Raw genomic sequence first — 16581 nt, forward strand, 5'->3', positions numbered from 1 at the left:
AAAGGTTCTATTTAAGTGATTTCTTGATTCAACAGGTCTGGCAGTAATCAGGCCTCGGTGTGGCTAGTGAAATTGAACTCAACTTTCCAAAAAATGTGATTAACCACAGTAAATTCATGATTTAACAAGGGGGGCAATTACTTTGTCATATAGGGCCATGAAGGTTTGGATAGCTTTTTCCCCTTAATAAATAAAATTATCACTTAAAAACTGCATTTTGTGTTTACCTGGGTTATCTTTGTGTAATATTAAAATTTGTTTGATGATCTGAAACATTTAAGTGTAACAAATGTGCAAAAAAAATAAGAAATCAGGAAGGGGGCAAATACTTTTTCACAGCACTGTATATGAAGATCCTCTACAAATGTGATATATTCCATCCTCAAACCTGCTCTGAAAGAAAAGGGGCATGCTTTGTCAATACATCCAATAGACTGAAGAATTTTGTCAGAATGTAGTTAATCATTCACTGTTGTATTTCTATGGGTTTTATCTGTGTATTCCTTGTCAAACGGGAAATGTATGTCTGAGCTTCTTTTTCTCGACTTTTCCACTCTGAAATGTCCAAATTGTGCATACCATCAAATTCCACTTTAAATCTGGTCAGCGTTTCTCGAGTGGTTTGTTTCTTCTGAGTTTTATGATACATTAAAACAGTTTGTGGCAATAATAATGACGACAATAGAATACATAGAAAAATATATTTTTTAATTATTTGACTTTTTTAGACTTTCTGTTGAGGGAAAACAACCTAGAATTAACTACCATAACTGAATAAATAAAATGGCAGCAGTACATGCAAGCTCGCTAGACTAGTTCCTAAAAGACCTGCATGGAATGTGCTTTTCTTGTTTCCAGGATAATCTTTGCATTGTTTGTGTCAGACTGAGGAGCACAGGTTAAGGCGGCGTACAGAGCAAAGCTGCATTCTTCAGCAGGGTAACAAGTCCTTTTGAAATAAGTGGACAAATTTACATCGGACAGAGAGAGGGACCATTCAATGGTTGGTTCTCATAATATGGTATCCCAATGAATGGCCCTGGAGGGCTGACTAGTCTGTCCCAAAGTACCTCTGGCCAAAGTGTGTGGGAGCCACAGGGTACACCTCGGTGGTCAGTATGGTGATCTCTGGGAACTCTTGAATGATGGACACAACCATTAGAGTTGAGGGCTCTATTTTAACAAACATAATGCCATGGTAAATCTTAGCGCTGGCGGTAACGTCATAGGTTTGGGAGTGTGTCAGTAATAATTGCTATTTTCACAACCGGAATTAAGGGTGCAGTAGCTAGTGATGGCACGAAAGGGCTGGGTTTTGATAAACAAGTTGTGGGTGTGTCAAGGCTTGTGTCAATGCTTGGCCCCTCACTGGCAAATCAGAACATGCTCAATGGCTAAATACACTACCGGTCAAATGTTTTAGAACACCTACTCATTCAAGGGTTTTTCTTTATTTTGACTATTTTCTACATTGTAGAATAATAGCAAAGACATCAAAACTATGAAATAACATATATGGAATCATGTAGTAACCAAAAAAAAGTGTTAAACAAATCAAAATCTGTTTTATATTTGAGGTTCTTCAAATAGCCACCCTTTGCCTTGATGACAACTTTGCACACTCTTGGCATTATCTCAACCAGCTTCACCTGGAATGCTTTTCCAACAGTCTTGAATGAGTTCCCACATACGCTGAGCGCTCATCCCAAACCATCTCAATTTGGTTGAGGTCGAGGGATTGTGGAGGCCAGGTCATCTGATGCAGCACTCCATCACTCTCCTTCTTGGTAAAATAGCCCTTACACAGCGGAGGTGTGTTGGGTCATTGTCCTGTTGAAAAACAAATGATAGTCCCACTAAGCCCAAACCAGATGGCATTGCGTATCGCTGCAGAATGCTGTGGTAGCCATGCTGGTTAAGTGTGCCTTGAATTCTAAACAAATCACAGTGTCACCAGTAAAGCACCCACACACCAAAACACCACCTCCTCCATGTTTTACGGTGTGAACCACACATGCGGAGATCATCCGTTCACCTACTCTGCGTCTCACAAAGACACGGTGGTTGGAACCAGCAGACCAAAGGACAGATTTCCACCGGTCTAATGTCCATTGCTCGTGTTTCTTGGCCCAAGAAAGTCTCTTCTTATTGGTGTCCTTTAGTAGTGTTTTCTTTGCAGCAATTCGACCATGAAGGCCTGATTCACGAAGTCTCCTCTGAACAGTTGATGGTGAGATGTGTCTGTTACTTGAACTCAGTGAAGCATTTATTTGCCATTTCTGAGGCTGGTAACTAATGAACTTATCCTCTGCGGCAGAGATAACACTGGGTCTTCCTTTCTTGTGGCAGTCCTCATGAGAGCCAGTTTCGTCATAGCGCTCGATGGTTTTTGCGACTGCACTTGAAGAAACTTTCAAAGTTCTTGAAATGTTCCGTATTGACTGACCTTCATGTCTTAAAGTAATGGTGGACTCTTGTTTTCTCTTTGCTTATTTGAGCTGTTCTTGCCATAATATGGACTTGGTCTTTTACCAAATTGGGCACTCTTCTGTATACCACCCCTACTTTGTCACAACATAACTGATTGTCTCAAACACATTAAGAAGGAAAGAAATTCCACAAATTAACTTTTAACAAGGCACACCTGTTAATTGAAATGCATTCCAGGTGACTACCTCAAGAAGGTGGTTGAGAGAATGCCAAGAGTGTGCAACGCTGCCATAGAGGCAAAGGGTGGCTACTTTGAAGAATCTCAAATATAAAATACATTTTGATTTGTTTAACACTTTTTGGTTACTACATGATTCCATATGTGTTATTTTATAGTTTTGATGTCTTCACTATTATTCTACAATGTAGAAAATAGTAAAAAAATAAAGAAAAACCCTTGAATAAGTAGGTGTCCAAACTTTTGACTGGTACTGTACATTCAAATTAAATCAATATATTTGACTGATACTGTATGTTTTTGTGCAATATACCAAATGGCTGTATGGCAAGAATCAAGGTTTTGTTGTTTTTACGAGGGTTTGAGTTATAACATTGGCAAATGCATCATCTTGCTCTGTCAACCCATAGTGAACCGAACCATGCCCCAACGGTGTCACAACACATGCACAAAAGTTGTCCACAAATCACAATCCTGGACAGCCTTTCCCCAAGTTGTAACCATGCCCATGAAGTGTAGCGGCAGGCATTCTACAATGAGGAAGCCAGCTCAGCCTCTCGTGAGAATGAAATCATTCCCAAAAAGGGTAGCAATGTTTGTTCTATTATAAGGAAGTGGTTCAAGTTTGAGAAGTTACATGTTCAGCAAACCAATGTCCTGTGCAAAGTGTGTCGAAAGACAATTGCTACGCAATATGGCAGCACAGCTAACATGCTGACTAAACCGAGCACGCATGCCATCGTGCGCATGTTGATTTTGTCCATCCACATCAGATGTGATCAGGACGCGCAGGTTGAAATATCAAAACGAAGTCTGAACCACCTATATTTATTTTGGAATAGGTCGAAACGCATTAAACATTCATGGCCATTTAGCAAGCTTGCTTTTGCTAGCTAATTTGTCCTGGGATATAAATGTTGGGTTGTTATTTTACCTGAAATGCACAAGGTCCTCTACTCTACTATTAATCCACAGATACTTAGTTCGTTTTTAGTCATCTCTCCTCCTTCAGTCTCTTTCTTCTTTTTCTGACTTTATATGGCAGTTGGCAACCAACTTTAAGGTGCATTACCACCACCAACTGGGCTGGAGTCTGGACCTCAGTTCAGATTTAAAATCACCCTTGTGGGTATATGCTCCTAAAAACTAATGAGGATATGGGAGAGGCGGGACTTGCGGCGCGTCAAGCATAAAAAATAGAACCAAGCTGCATTTTAGTGCCTGGCTACGCAGACGCTCGCAAGCAGTTTGGATGAAATTATTGAATAACATGTACATTTATTTTGTGTCGTTCATAAGAACAGCCTTTAGCCTCGGGCCTTATTGCTTAAATATACCATAGCTGCATAATTTTCAAACATCATCCCATATGACAAGAACAGTTTGAGGTGGAAGGAGATAACAGATGCGGTGACCTATCATATAGCAAAAGATATGGTCCCCATCTATACAGTGGAGAAGCCTGGCTTCAAAAAGCTGCTAAACACAATTGACCCCAAATATCAGCTACCAAGCCGCAAGTATTTTGCAGAAGAAGCATTGCCGCGGTTATACATTGCTACCCGCCAAAGAGTCACTGAGAAGCTGGCTAATGTGTCTTACTTTTCCACCACAACCGATCTATGGTCGAGCAGAATGTCGGAGCCATACCTAAGCTTGACAGTCCACTATATAGATGAAAAATAGACATTGCTTAATGTATGCCTCAAGACGTCATACTTCCCCGATGACCATACCAGTGAAACAATAGCCCAGGGTCTCAAAGACGCACGAAGACAGACAGGTGTGCATGACAACCGACAGGAACATGATAAAAGCATTGCGCTTGAGCAGGTATGTCCTTAAAAACAAGCGCAAAAGTTACAATTTCAAGCAGCGTAAATGGGAAGTTTTAAAAGCACAGTGCCCATGGAAGGAGACGTGTGCCTTTTGTGCTGGTGAATCTCGTAATTAGAAACATAAAAATACTATTGGTTTCCCACCCATTTAATTTGATTAAAAGCCAAGCATAGCCTGCCCTCCCCCTTAATCAAGGCTGGTTTAGCAGCAACGCATAGGTGTGTCTTTAAGTCCTGGCCATTAGCCAAAAGTAGCCTATAAATAAAAGGGGGTTTAAATGGTCTACTGCGAGTGCTTTGAAATATTTTGGAGGGTTTTTGCTCTAATGCTTTTTAATTATTCACATGCCTGCATTTGGCTTGTTCAAGTAGGCTATCCATCCCTATTTTCATAGAGTGCGCCTCGCCCGATGGCCATATTTGAGGTGTCTTTAAAAACAAGCCTCAAATATGGCCACCCCTCCCACCTTAGCGCAAGCAAGCTGATGTTAAACGGGTAAATTGCCGAACCTGGCGTTAAGGCTGGAAAATGCCACTGTGTCAGTTTTGCATGACGAAATTGCAAACTAACACACGCTTCACACTTGCGCAGTTACAAATAGAGCCCTGAATGAATGGAAAACAGGGTGTAGTATGAAACCCTAGAATGTTGAACCTTATGGAGTCTACTTCCATATTAAGCTAGGGACTATAGGTGAGGCAGTGTTATATAGGTGAGGCGTACTGTGAGGGGTGGAGAAGTGGCTCAGGAGGATATGTTTGGCCCAGAGACCATGTTCAGTCAGAACTCTCACAGCCTCAATCACTGTGTTACCTGTACCTGAAGGCAGAACATATGTATATTAGATAGCATAAAAACAGGACACATCACAGTGACTTGACTGAGGAACAGGCAACATTAATGAAGTCTTGAAGAAAAGTCTGTCCTTAGTACTAGCCTTGAGTTATCATCTATGACTCATCTGCTGATACTTTCTATAAAAGAACATGTCATTTTGATCTGTCTCAAGGCAGGTTTTCATGCTCCCAGGGAGGGATGCTAGTTAGAGGACAAAAAGATGACCATTACTTCACTCTCAGTGGCTCCATTTGGCCTATTCATAATTTTCATTGCCGTCCAGTGAGCTCTTTATGGTTTCCCTCAGAAACGTGTAATTATCTGCCTGGGGTAAATGATGCTGAAAAATATGAAGCACGCTACCTACCAAGGTCATTTTCAGAGCCGAATAAAAGACACCTTCCCACAATTATCTTAGCTGGAAGGTGTAATTTAACAGAAATCGTGTTGCAGAGAGCAAATCAAGTGGAAAAGTCTCACTGTCAAGTGTTCTTCATAAAAACAGGGGATGCCCATGACTACTACACTATTGCCTTGCTAACGGGAGCAATTTAGTCCTAATTTCTGGTAATTTCAAAAAGTGACTCCTACAGCACAGTTCAATCAATCAATTTTATTTTATATAGCCCTTCGTACATCAGCTAATATCTCGAGTGCTGTACAGACACCCAGCCTAAAACCCCAAACAGCTAGTAATGCAGGTGTAGAAGCACGGTGGCTAGGAAAAACTCCCTAGAAAGGCCAAAACCTAGGAAGAAACCTAGAGAGGAACCAGGCTATGAGGGGTGGCCAGTCCTCTTCTGGCTGTGCCGGGTGGAGATTATAACAGAACTATGCCAAGATGTTCAAAAATGTTCATAAGTGACAAGCATGGTCAAATAATAATCATGAATAATTTTCAGTTGGCTTTTCATAGCCGATCATCAAGAGTTGAAAAACAACAGGTCTGGGACAGGTGGCGGTTCCATAACCGCAGGCAGAACAGCTGAAACTGGAATAGCAGCAAGGCCAGGCAGACTGGGGACAGCAAGGAGTCACCACGGGCGGCAGTCCCGACGCATGGTCCTAGGGCCCAGGTCCTCCGAGAGAAAGAAAGAGAGAAGGAGAAAATTAGAGAGAGCCAAGATTTTCAAAATTTCCATAAATGACAAGCATGGTCAAATAATAATCAGGAATAAATCTCAGTTGGCTTTTCATAGCCGATCATTAAGAGTTGAAAACAGCAGGTCTGGGACAGGTAGGGGTTCCATAACCGCAGGCAGAACAGTTGAAACTGGAATAGCAGCAAGGCCAGGCGGACTGGGGACAGCAAGGAGTCACCACGGCCGGTAGTCCCGACGTATGGTCCTAGGGCTCAGGTCCTCCGAGAGAAAGAAAGAGAGAAGGAGAAAATTAGAGAGAGCCAAGATTTTCAAAATGTTCATAAATGACAAGCATGGTCAAATAATAATCAGGAATAAATCTCAGTTGGCTTTTCATAGCCGATCATTAAGAGTTGAAAACAGCAGGTCTGGGACAGGTAGGGGTTCCGTAACCGCAGGCAGAACAGTTGAAACTGGAATAGCAGCAAGGCCAGGCGGACTGGGGACAGCAAGGTGTCATCATGCCCGGTAGTCCTGACGTATGGTCCTAGGGCTCAGGTTCTCAGAGAGAAAGAGAGAACGAGAGAATTAGAGAGAGCATACTTAAATTCACACAGGACACTGGATAAGACAGGAGAAGTACTCCAGGTAACCAACTGACCCTAGCCCCCCGACAAACTACTGCAGCATAAATACTGGAGGCTGAGACAGGAGCGGTCAGTTCCTTGGGCCCAGGGCAGAGCGACACTTCACATGAACTCTTTGTCCTGAGGAGGAGTTAGTACTGTATTGAGTCTGTTGGTGATCCATACTTGACATGATGATACATACTTAGTGAGAATGGGATACATTAGGAGGACTTTCCTCCTGTTGATATCTAGGGGGAACTTGGCGTTGTAAACTTTGGTCTTCTGAGTGTCCTCGTCACTCTGGATGAGGATCTTACCGATACGGATGGACCGGCAGCAGTCTCTGAGTCCCTGCTCCACGGCCTCGCCTACACACACACTCACAGAAATGGATAGATGTTGAATTCCACGCAGTTCATTCAAATGAAAGCTCATACAAGACGTAGTAATGATGAGCAACTGATAAGTCAAACAGTAATTGGATAATGCTATGTATGTCAGGTGCTTATAGGCAAATCTACCAGTCAGGAGTTCTAGTCAGAGACCAATTCAGATGTATTTTTCCTTTAATCTCCTATATAATCAGTGTCTTACCGCTTCTCATAATGCTGACACCGCAGTTGCCTTTCTCAAACTTCACGCCATCATACTTATGCCCTGAAGGAAGAGTTGGGAGAGAGAGAGAGATATTAAAATAGTCAGTTCTAGTCTTGGTGAGACATTTTACAGTAATGCATAGTATTTGCCCAATTTCTATAATTTCAAACGAATTTCACTCAATATGTCTAACCTGTGAGAGTGGTCACTGTACACTCGCTGTATGGCAGCTGATTGAGTCCCTCTTCAACCACTACTCTCATCTGTGGAAACACAGAGTGGGTCAAAACAATACAGTGTGCATTATACAAATGAGTCACTCACAAAATCTCTAGTTTGAAAGCGACTGTTTTTCTGGAAGCTGTGCTGCACCATTTTCCCCAATGTGGGCCAGCCCCTTAGCAATTAGAGTTCTAGCCAATGAGCTTCAGCTCCTCACCATTTTCACGGACCCAGATCCCGTCACACTGAGCCTCCTACTCATGGGACGCTATGATGTATCTCTTCCTCAGGTTTTGTATGACTCCAGTAACATCCTAGGGAAACACCGCTGGAGGCATAGCCAAGTCCTTGCCGATCACTTTAGGTCCCAGTTCGTTCGCTATTACTTGTCAAGTCTACAGGAAGGACAAGTGTAGGAAGGATGGAAGGGAACTTACTGTGGATCAAGTGGTTCTCATCGTGGACCCTCAGCTCCCTCAAGCTTTCTGGCCTGTTGGGAAGGCTTCCCCCGGAGCTGATGGACATATTTGGACTGCTTCTATCCAGGTCAAGGGTTGGACTTAGCTACGACCAGTGGCTCGGCTGGTGCAGCTCCCAGCCATCCTTGATGACGATGCAGAAGAACCTGTCACCTAGAACAGACTTTCCATCTGGTTTGAATGTCATAGCAGACATTTGGGGCGGCTGTGTAAAAAAGCCTGTCCCTTTAAGAACTCAGTGATGACGTCACAGATATCACAAGCTGGCAGAGTGTTTAGTTCATTACCAAGTGCAGCTTGCCACCTACAGTGGTTCTTCCTTTAAACGTTGAGTCCTACTGCAGCACAGCTTGCAGGCTGCCGCAGAATTCTATGGCACGTTATTTTAAGTGTCAGCCATTGTTGCCATTAATGCTCTAGTGCTCGTTTGACCATCAGAGGGCATCTTTGAGAAGCATTTGACTGTTTTTAATATTGGCTGTACTAGAGAATTTAAAACCTTTTTTTTGTAAGAACATAGTATATGGGATTGATTTAAAGAAATTTAGCTTAATTAATTTGATTAATATTATGGTGTTTCTATTCCAAGAAAAACAAAAAACGAAACGCTCAGAGTTTCCATTAGGAAAATATGGCGCTGTACAACGGGACCGGTCGGGAGTAGGCTTCTAAGTGACTGCGAGTGAAGAGCAAAATAATCCTAACATTTCCACATCCTAATTGTAGTCTAACCAATACCCAAACGGAGATGAAAATAAGACCAGTCCCCATGCTTGTCTCAGTGCAGCGCGAAAAGGTGCTTGAGGATTATGGTCACGCACACTTCTATTCGCCTGTGTAGGCTACAACACTGTAAAGTAGGCCGGAAAATGCTAAAAATATTGCTTAAATAAATCAACTACTGGTCTTTACTTTATATATATATATATTAGAATTTCGGCTGTCAGAAGTATTAAAATCAGCCAATGTCAGCCTTTTAAATGCTTTATTATCCAAATGTTTAAAGTGCGTGTGGGAAACGGAGAGAATGCATTTGACTGTTTTTAATATTGTCCATCAACCAATAACACAGCATCTACCGGGGAAGAAATATGTAAATTGAATTCAGAGAGTTAAGCAGGGTGATTTTTCCACAAATAGGCAGGATCTTAACTTCTCTGCGCACGGATCCCTTTTACGGGATCATTTTCCTAAACAACCGCTGAATTGCAGGGCGCAAAATGTTGCTAAAAATATTTATAATCATGCAATCACAAGTAAAATATACCAAAACACAGCTTAGCTTGTTGTTAATCCACCTATCGTGTCAGATTTTGAAAATATGCTTTACAGAGAAAGAAATCCAAGCTTTTGTGAGTGTATCAATCAATGCTAGAACAGCTAGCCCCAAATTAGCATGGTCACGAAAGTCAGAAAAGCAATAAAATGAATCGCTTACCTTTGATAATCTTCGGATGTTTGCACTCACGAGACTCCCAGTTACACAACAAATGTTCTTTTTGTTCGATAAATATTACTTTTATAAGAAAAAAACGCCGTTTAGGTTGCGCGTTATGTTCAGAAAACTACAGCCTCGTTCCGTTCTACGAACAGTCCAAAAAGTATCCGTAATGGTCGTAGAAACATGTCAAATATTTTTTATAATCAATCCTCAGGTTGTTTTTAACAAACATAATCGATAATATTTCAACCGGACCGTAACCTATTCAATAAGAGAGAAAAAGAAAATAGAGAACTCCCCTCTCGCGCGTAGGAACTATTCAGAGGACACCTGACTACTTTTGAAAAATCTAGCTCATTTTTCAAAATAAAAGAATTCTATAAAAGCCTGAAACTATGTCTAAAGCCTGGTCACAGCCTGAGGAAGCCATTGGAAAAGGAATCTGGTTGATACCCCCTTTAAATGGAAGAAAGACAGGCCAGGAAACAAAGATTTTTTAACAAAAATATCACTTCCCGGGTTAGATTTCCTCAGGTTTTCGCCTCAGTTTTGGAAAATTTGGAGTGTTTTCTATCCTAATCTGTAAATTATATGCATATTCTACGATCTGGACCTGAGAAATAGTCCGTTTACCTTGGGAACGTTATTTTTTATTTTTTTTACTATTTTTTGCTAACTGTCTATTAAAGTTTATTGGAGTGAGATCATTTCTTTCTTTCGGGATATGTATACCGAGTATGTCCACATCCCCGTCAGTCCATTTTATTGGTTAACTACATGGTAATGTAAAAGTTATATTTTTTTGTGATCCAATATGTAATATATGGTGCAGTTTGAGGCCATGAGGCGGAGAGTGATGCGGGCGCTGGAGATAAAATAAACAAGGAAAAATAAAGCTTGCAACACACATCTGATTATTCAAAATGAATAGGATTTATTTTGTTTACATTCTTCATTGTAACCACAATGTCCCAAATAATCGAACACACACAACATTAGCAGATTAACTTGAGCAGTCTAACATGTATTTATTAAAGACTATCAGACTGAAAACACATTTTCATTAATTACGAACAGATAGTCAATTTGTGCCACAGTTTAGACTACCGATAGCGTTCCAACTCCCCCTTGTGATAGTGTGGTGCAATGACAGAATGCCACCATCTACCACTAATGGTCGCAGCATAAGCTTAAAACTTTAAAAGAAGAACCACTGTACTGCTGTGAACACAAATGTCAGTTTTGGACATTATTTCCTTTCTGACCAATTTATTCATCACTGTGCGTGAATACCAAAACTACCACATCTTGCATGGATAAATGGACAGTTAATTGGATAATCACAGCTGAGTGACGTTGCACAGAATTTCAAACATTGTTAATTTCCAATTAATATTAAAGAACCCTAAACTGAGGAATTGTCTCTCTCACCATCTCCCTAAAAGGTGTTCAATCTCAATAACTTTACCTACTCAATCAGTGCATATATTTCAGAGGCATCACCCTCTAATTCAAAAACCAAAATGTAAAACAAAGTTACTTTTGTATATAAGTGGGGTTAGGGTGGTGAGTTTCCTATTAAACTAAAGAGATTTGGGTATCTAGAAAGGTGTCATGTAAGCAGCTTTTTCTAATGCTTCGAGCACATCGATGACTAGCAGTCGAAGAGAGCCCCTGAGGACAACGAGGTCTTCGTGGTTACGGTCTCCATGTAGGACATACGTGTTAGCCCTTGCAAGGCCAGACAACATCCCTAGCCGCGCCCTCAGAACATGTTTAACCAGTTGCCTGTTGTGTTTTTGGCAGGTGTTGGAACTGGTTCAGGGAACAGTAAAATAATTTTATCCAAGAAACGGAACCGGGAACGAAAATGATCTATACTGTTCTGGAACAGAACCGTTATTTTAAAAGAAAGTAAACCGGTTAATAACATTATTTTACGTTCCAGGCATTTTTTTCTAGTCCCACAAAAAAACACAACAAAGCAACTATGCAAAGCCCTCACTCTGTCATTCGAAAAGGTACTCCAGCATCTGCCTGCAAGCTGAAAATCTTTGCCACTGTGTGTGCGTGTTTAGGCTACCTGCCCCTCCCCCCTCTGAAGCATAGGCTACTTTACTGACGTTAGAAGCATGAGAAAATAGGGCTCGATTTTTTTTCATTAGCTACAGATGAATGGATGAACTTTTTCAATGCTAGTTAAGGATACTATAGGCCTAGTTATCACATTGGTATAATTCTGTGGACCTAATTCAGATAATGCATGTCATAACAAGATGCCTAGTGCTTCAAGCCTGCTCCTCAACCTTCTCTCGCTTTCTCTCCACTCGTAAAATGTTTGTCACATCTTGCACCATAGGCTACCCTTATCTGTCCACCACACATGTAAACAACTAGCTTGCCTGTTCTATCCACACTGACTGGTGAAGTAACTTAATGAGCAAAATCAACAAAAACTGATTTCACAGGTTAAAAAAAGGAACAGAAAGGAACAATATAAACCAGTACTTTTTGGGGTTCGAACCGGTTCTGAACTTTTTTTGCTGGTGGGAAACAGTGGAACGTAACAAAAAAATAGTGGTTCTGTTCAGAACAAAACTATCGGAAAATTATTTGGTCCCAACCCCTGTTTTTTTACATGTTCAATCTCTCTCTAGCACAGGCTGATATCCCCACCTGCTTCAGGATGTCCATTATCATCCCTGTGCCCAAGAAAGGGAAAGTAACTGTACCGACCCACAGCACTCACTTCCGTAGTCATGAAGTGCTTCGAGAGGCTAGACAAAGACCACATCACCTCCTCCCTCACCGACACACTCGACCCGCTCCAATTGCCTACCACCCTGACAGGTCCACGAACGACACAATCGCCATTGCACTGCACACTACCCTCACCCACCTGGACAAAAGGAATGCATATGTGAGGATGCTGTTTATCAACTACAGCTCGGCCTTCAATACCATAGTGCCCTCTAAGCTCACGGCCCTGAACTACTCCCTATGCAACTGGGTCCTGGACATCCTGACGGGCCGCCCCCCCCAGGTGGTGACATTACGTCCTGTACACTGATTCTCAACAAAGGGGCCCCACAAGGGTATGTCCTCAGTCCCCTCCTGTATACACACGACTGCGTGGCCTCACACAGTTCCAACTCCATCATCAAGTTCGCTGACGACACGACAGTAGTAGGCCTGATTACCAAAAACAACGAGATGGCCTACAGGGAGGAGGTAGGCACTCTCACGGCATTGTGCCAGGGAAACAACCTCTTCCTCAATGTCAGCAAAACAAAAGAGCTGATTGTGAACTTCAGGAGGAACCAGGCTGGGCACGCCCCTATCCTCATCAATGGGCCCATGATGGAGACGGTCGAAAAATTCAAGTTCCTCGGCGTACACATCTTCGAGGAGCTGAAATGGTCAAACCACATGGACACTGTGGTGAAGAAGGCAACCTCAGGATGCTGAAGAAATCGGCCTGTCTCCAAGGGCCCTCAGTGTTCCACAGGAGCACCATCGAGAGCATACTGTCAGGCTGTATCACAGCCTGGTACGGCCGCTGAGTGCAAGGCGCTACAGAGGGTGGTACGCTCAGCTGAACGCACAATTGAAGCTTACTTCATTATTCAATGTTTTTTTTGTTTTTTACTGCATCAGGGATAGCATAGCGTACACAGACATTTCGGCTTTACAGCCTTCACCCTAGCCATAAATATTCTCCCTTTTTCCATCACTCAGGACAGTATAAGAGCATCATGGCAAAAACTGAAAGACTGGCCAATAGCTTCTTCCCCCAGACAATCAGGCTGCTGAATAGCCACCACTAGTCAGATACACCCCACCCCCCCTCCGGACTTCCTCCCCTCTTCTGCTCCTCCTATGGACATTCCCATTTATCATCGCTATATATTATTATTTGTATGATCTATTTTTATTATTTTTATTGTTTTATTTAACTGTGTACTGCATTGTTGGAGCTCAGAAATTTCACTGTGTCCTGTAACTACATATGCAACCCTGTACATGTGACTATTAAACTCTGTTTCTCTAAAACTAGTGACGACCATGATCAACTTTCAAAAAAGAAACCTGTAGGCCTATTCGTGGTATCACCTTACAACAGCTTGTTATTCAAAATGGAAACTCAAATTGTGATTATTGCAATGATTTAATGTTCAGTTATCAGTATAGTGTCGATTGTTCTGTAAGGTCTAACATTATTTGTATTAGAAACCTTGTGCTATATAGTTTCTTTATTTGTACTATTTTCTACATTGTAGAATAATAGTGAAGACATCAAAACTATAAATAACACATATGGAATCATGTAGTCACCAAAAAAAGTGTTAAACAAATCAATATATATTTTTATATACATGTGGTTCCCACCATGAAGCAGGAGGTCTGATGGTGTGGGGGTGCATTGCTGGTGACACTGTCAGTGATTTATTTAGAATTCAAGGCACACCACTTAACCAGAATGGCTACCACAGCATTCTGCAGCGATACGCCATCCCATCTGGTTTGCACTTTGTGGGACTATCATTTGTTTTTCAACAGGACAATGACCCAAAACACACCTTGAGGCTGTTTAAGGGCTATTTTACCAAGAAGAAGAGTGATGGAATGCTGCATCAGATGACCTGGCCTCCACAATCACCCAACCTCAACCCAAATTAGATGGTTTGGGATCAGTTGGACCGCAGAGTGAAGGAAAAGCAGCCAACAAGTGCTCAGCATATATGGGAACTCCTTCAAGACTGCTGGAAAAGCATTCCTCATGAAGGTGGTTGAGAGAATGCCAAGAGTGTGCAAAGCTATCATTAAGGCAAAGTGTGGCTACTTTGAAGAATCTCAAATCTCAAATATATTTTGATTTGTTTAAAAAAATTTTGGTGACTACATGATACCATATGTGTTATTTCATAGTTTTGATGTCTTCACTATTATTCTACAATGTAGAAAATAGTAAAAATAAAGAAAAACCCTTGAATGAGTAGGTGTGTCCAAACGTTTGACTGGTACTATAAATCCAGTGTAATATGACAGTTATAAATAGTAACATGGTGTCGATTGGCCATTCACTTGGTATACTATGTGTAATTTCCACATTATCAAACAGTCATCGTCTGGTGCATAATAATACAGATCAATACCCAGTGCCAGACACGCACTCTGTGGTATTATTATGTATTGACAAAAGATTACTCACTTGTCTCTAATGATAATTCTCGTATTTGGTCATTCAAAGGAAGCAGTTTTAGTTGCGGTCCAGTCTTCCTCGGTAGTTCATTGTTGAACACATGATCTCAAGTTTCAGAGACCTCTGCATCTCTATGCGATTCTGGCAGGACGCTGTTGCCGCAGCTATTAAACCGAACATGCTTGGTGCTGCTCATTGCCGCGTGCTCATGACTGTCATTGTTGTTCAGCTGCTGATTTTGCAAGGCATTTTGATTTCCGTACCAGTAACGTTACCGTTGTCAAAATACGTTCTCATTGAATAAAGAACACGTTCAATAGTTAAATAAGCAGTTTAAGCGCTATATCCTTTTGCTATTCATATTAATGTCTTTGTAGACATTTTTTGTCTTCCCCGTTTCTGGGTGGAGGTATCAAAAAATATCCTTATTAGCATGAAGCTACAGGCACATAAACAGGAAATTAGGTCACACCTAATTCTCACCTCTGAATGGCCAGAATTTCTGTCCGTATGGACCGCTTGAGAGCGCATTCTGTCAATGAGTGCATGAGACTATTTTTAATGCCTACGATACAATGGGCGAGATGATGATGATGATGATGATAGTCAAGTGGCCTACATCGATTTGCCAAAGGTCCACAAGCTTCGGTCCAAAATAAGCCCATAGAAACGCATTGGGCTTATTTAGTACAGATTTAGGCTAAAGTGAAACCTCTCGCTTCGCTTCTTCTCCGTCTTAGAGCAACAGCAATCAGCAAACAGTCGGTGGTTGGATTTGAATAACGTTTATTGAAAAACTATGGTTTGAGGCGATCAACCAGTTAGCAAGTCGGACATTTCCGAGTTTCCTAGTTCCGACTAGCCCTTGAACGCGGCATAAATAATGGACAAAAATGTACTCTTGAAAAAATGATCAGTATTTTTTGTAACGTGGTTCCAATAATGAAAATGAAAGATCTTTCAAATTGATCACCTGACAATAGTTAAACAAATATCTACCTTCTTGAGGAAAATAGACTCATCATCACTTAATTTAGTAGTGATGTTTGGCCTTTGGAGGTTTAGTTTAGAAGGTTTCGTTTTCTTTCAGGAGTGCTTTCGTAAATTTGTTTATTTTTAGATTAGATATATTAACACCATGTTACAGTTGTAGGGTGCAATATTGCCTGGATTAGAGGAATTTGCACTTGCATCTGCGACCGCAGTCGTCCCAGTGGCAGCTGCGTTAGACAATAGGCGGCAGAGTAAATAGTCATGTTGGTATCCCTCTGCCTGCTTGCTTGCGTCTCTATTAAGTCTCTATTAACAGACAAGCACCCCCGATCATCTGGAACCTGAGTTGCTGTTCTGTCGTGTAGCACTACTGATTCAACTTTCAGAAAGGACATTAGTACTGGTGATATTCTCACAACTGATGAGTTTTCGGCTGAAGCTCACTAAACACGTTTCCAATCAACCATTTTATCCAGATGAATTATCTGACGCATGAAAAAAGTCATGACCGGGCTGATGGAAACATGAAATTGATTTACAATTTATAAATGCCGATGGATAATTTGATCGTTCGACATGGTAGGATCTTTA

General features: G+C 41.5%; 1 protein-coding gene across 10 annotated transcripts; it reads right to left on the reverse strand.

Annotated features, from left to right (window-relative positions):
* Positions 1–5942: 5942 nt before the first annotated feature.
* On the reverse strand, positions 5943–15630 carry LOC139534007 (uracil phosphoribosyltransferase homolog). Of its 10 annotated transcripts, none has more exons than XM_071332664.1 (7): positions 15007–15520; positions 8312–8516; positions 8092–8202; positions 7846–7915; positions 7650–7712; positions 7258–7423; positions 5943–6705 (listed from the first exon to the last, which is right to left on the reverse strand). In XM_071332664.1, exons 3-7 carry the CDS (start codon positions 8134–8136, stop codon positions 6699–6701), a joined length of 351 nt encoding a protein of 116 aa, XP_071188765.1. In that variant the 5' UTR covers positions 8137–8202; positions 8312–8516; positions 15007–15520; the 3' UTR covers positions 5943–6698. The 10 variants fall into 10 exon arrangements, with proteins under 10 accessions (XP_071188765.1, XP_071188775.1, XP_071188784.1 ...); XM_071332683.1 differs by lacking the exon at positions 5943–6705 and adding an exon at positions 6712–6987 and having other exon boundaries at positions 7373–7423; positions 15007–15630; XM_071332653.1 differs by lacking the exon at positions 5943–6705 and adding an exon at positions 6712–6987 and having other exon boundaries at positions 15007–15517.
* Positions 15631–16581: the final 951 nt, after the last annotated feature.

This window comes from Salvelinus alpinus, chromosome 1, assembly GCF_045679555.1.
Source record: "Salvelinus alpinus chromosome 1, SLU_Salpinus.1, whole genome shotgun sequence".
NCBI classification, from domain to species: domain Eukaryota; kingdom Metazoa; phylum Chordata; class Actinopteri; order Salmoniformes; family Salmonidae; genus Salvelinus; species Salvelinus alpinus.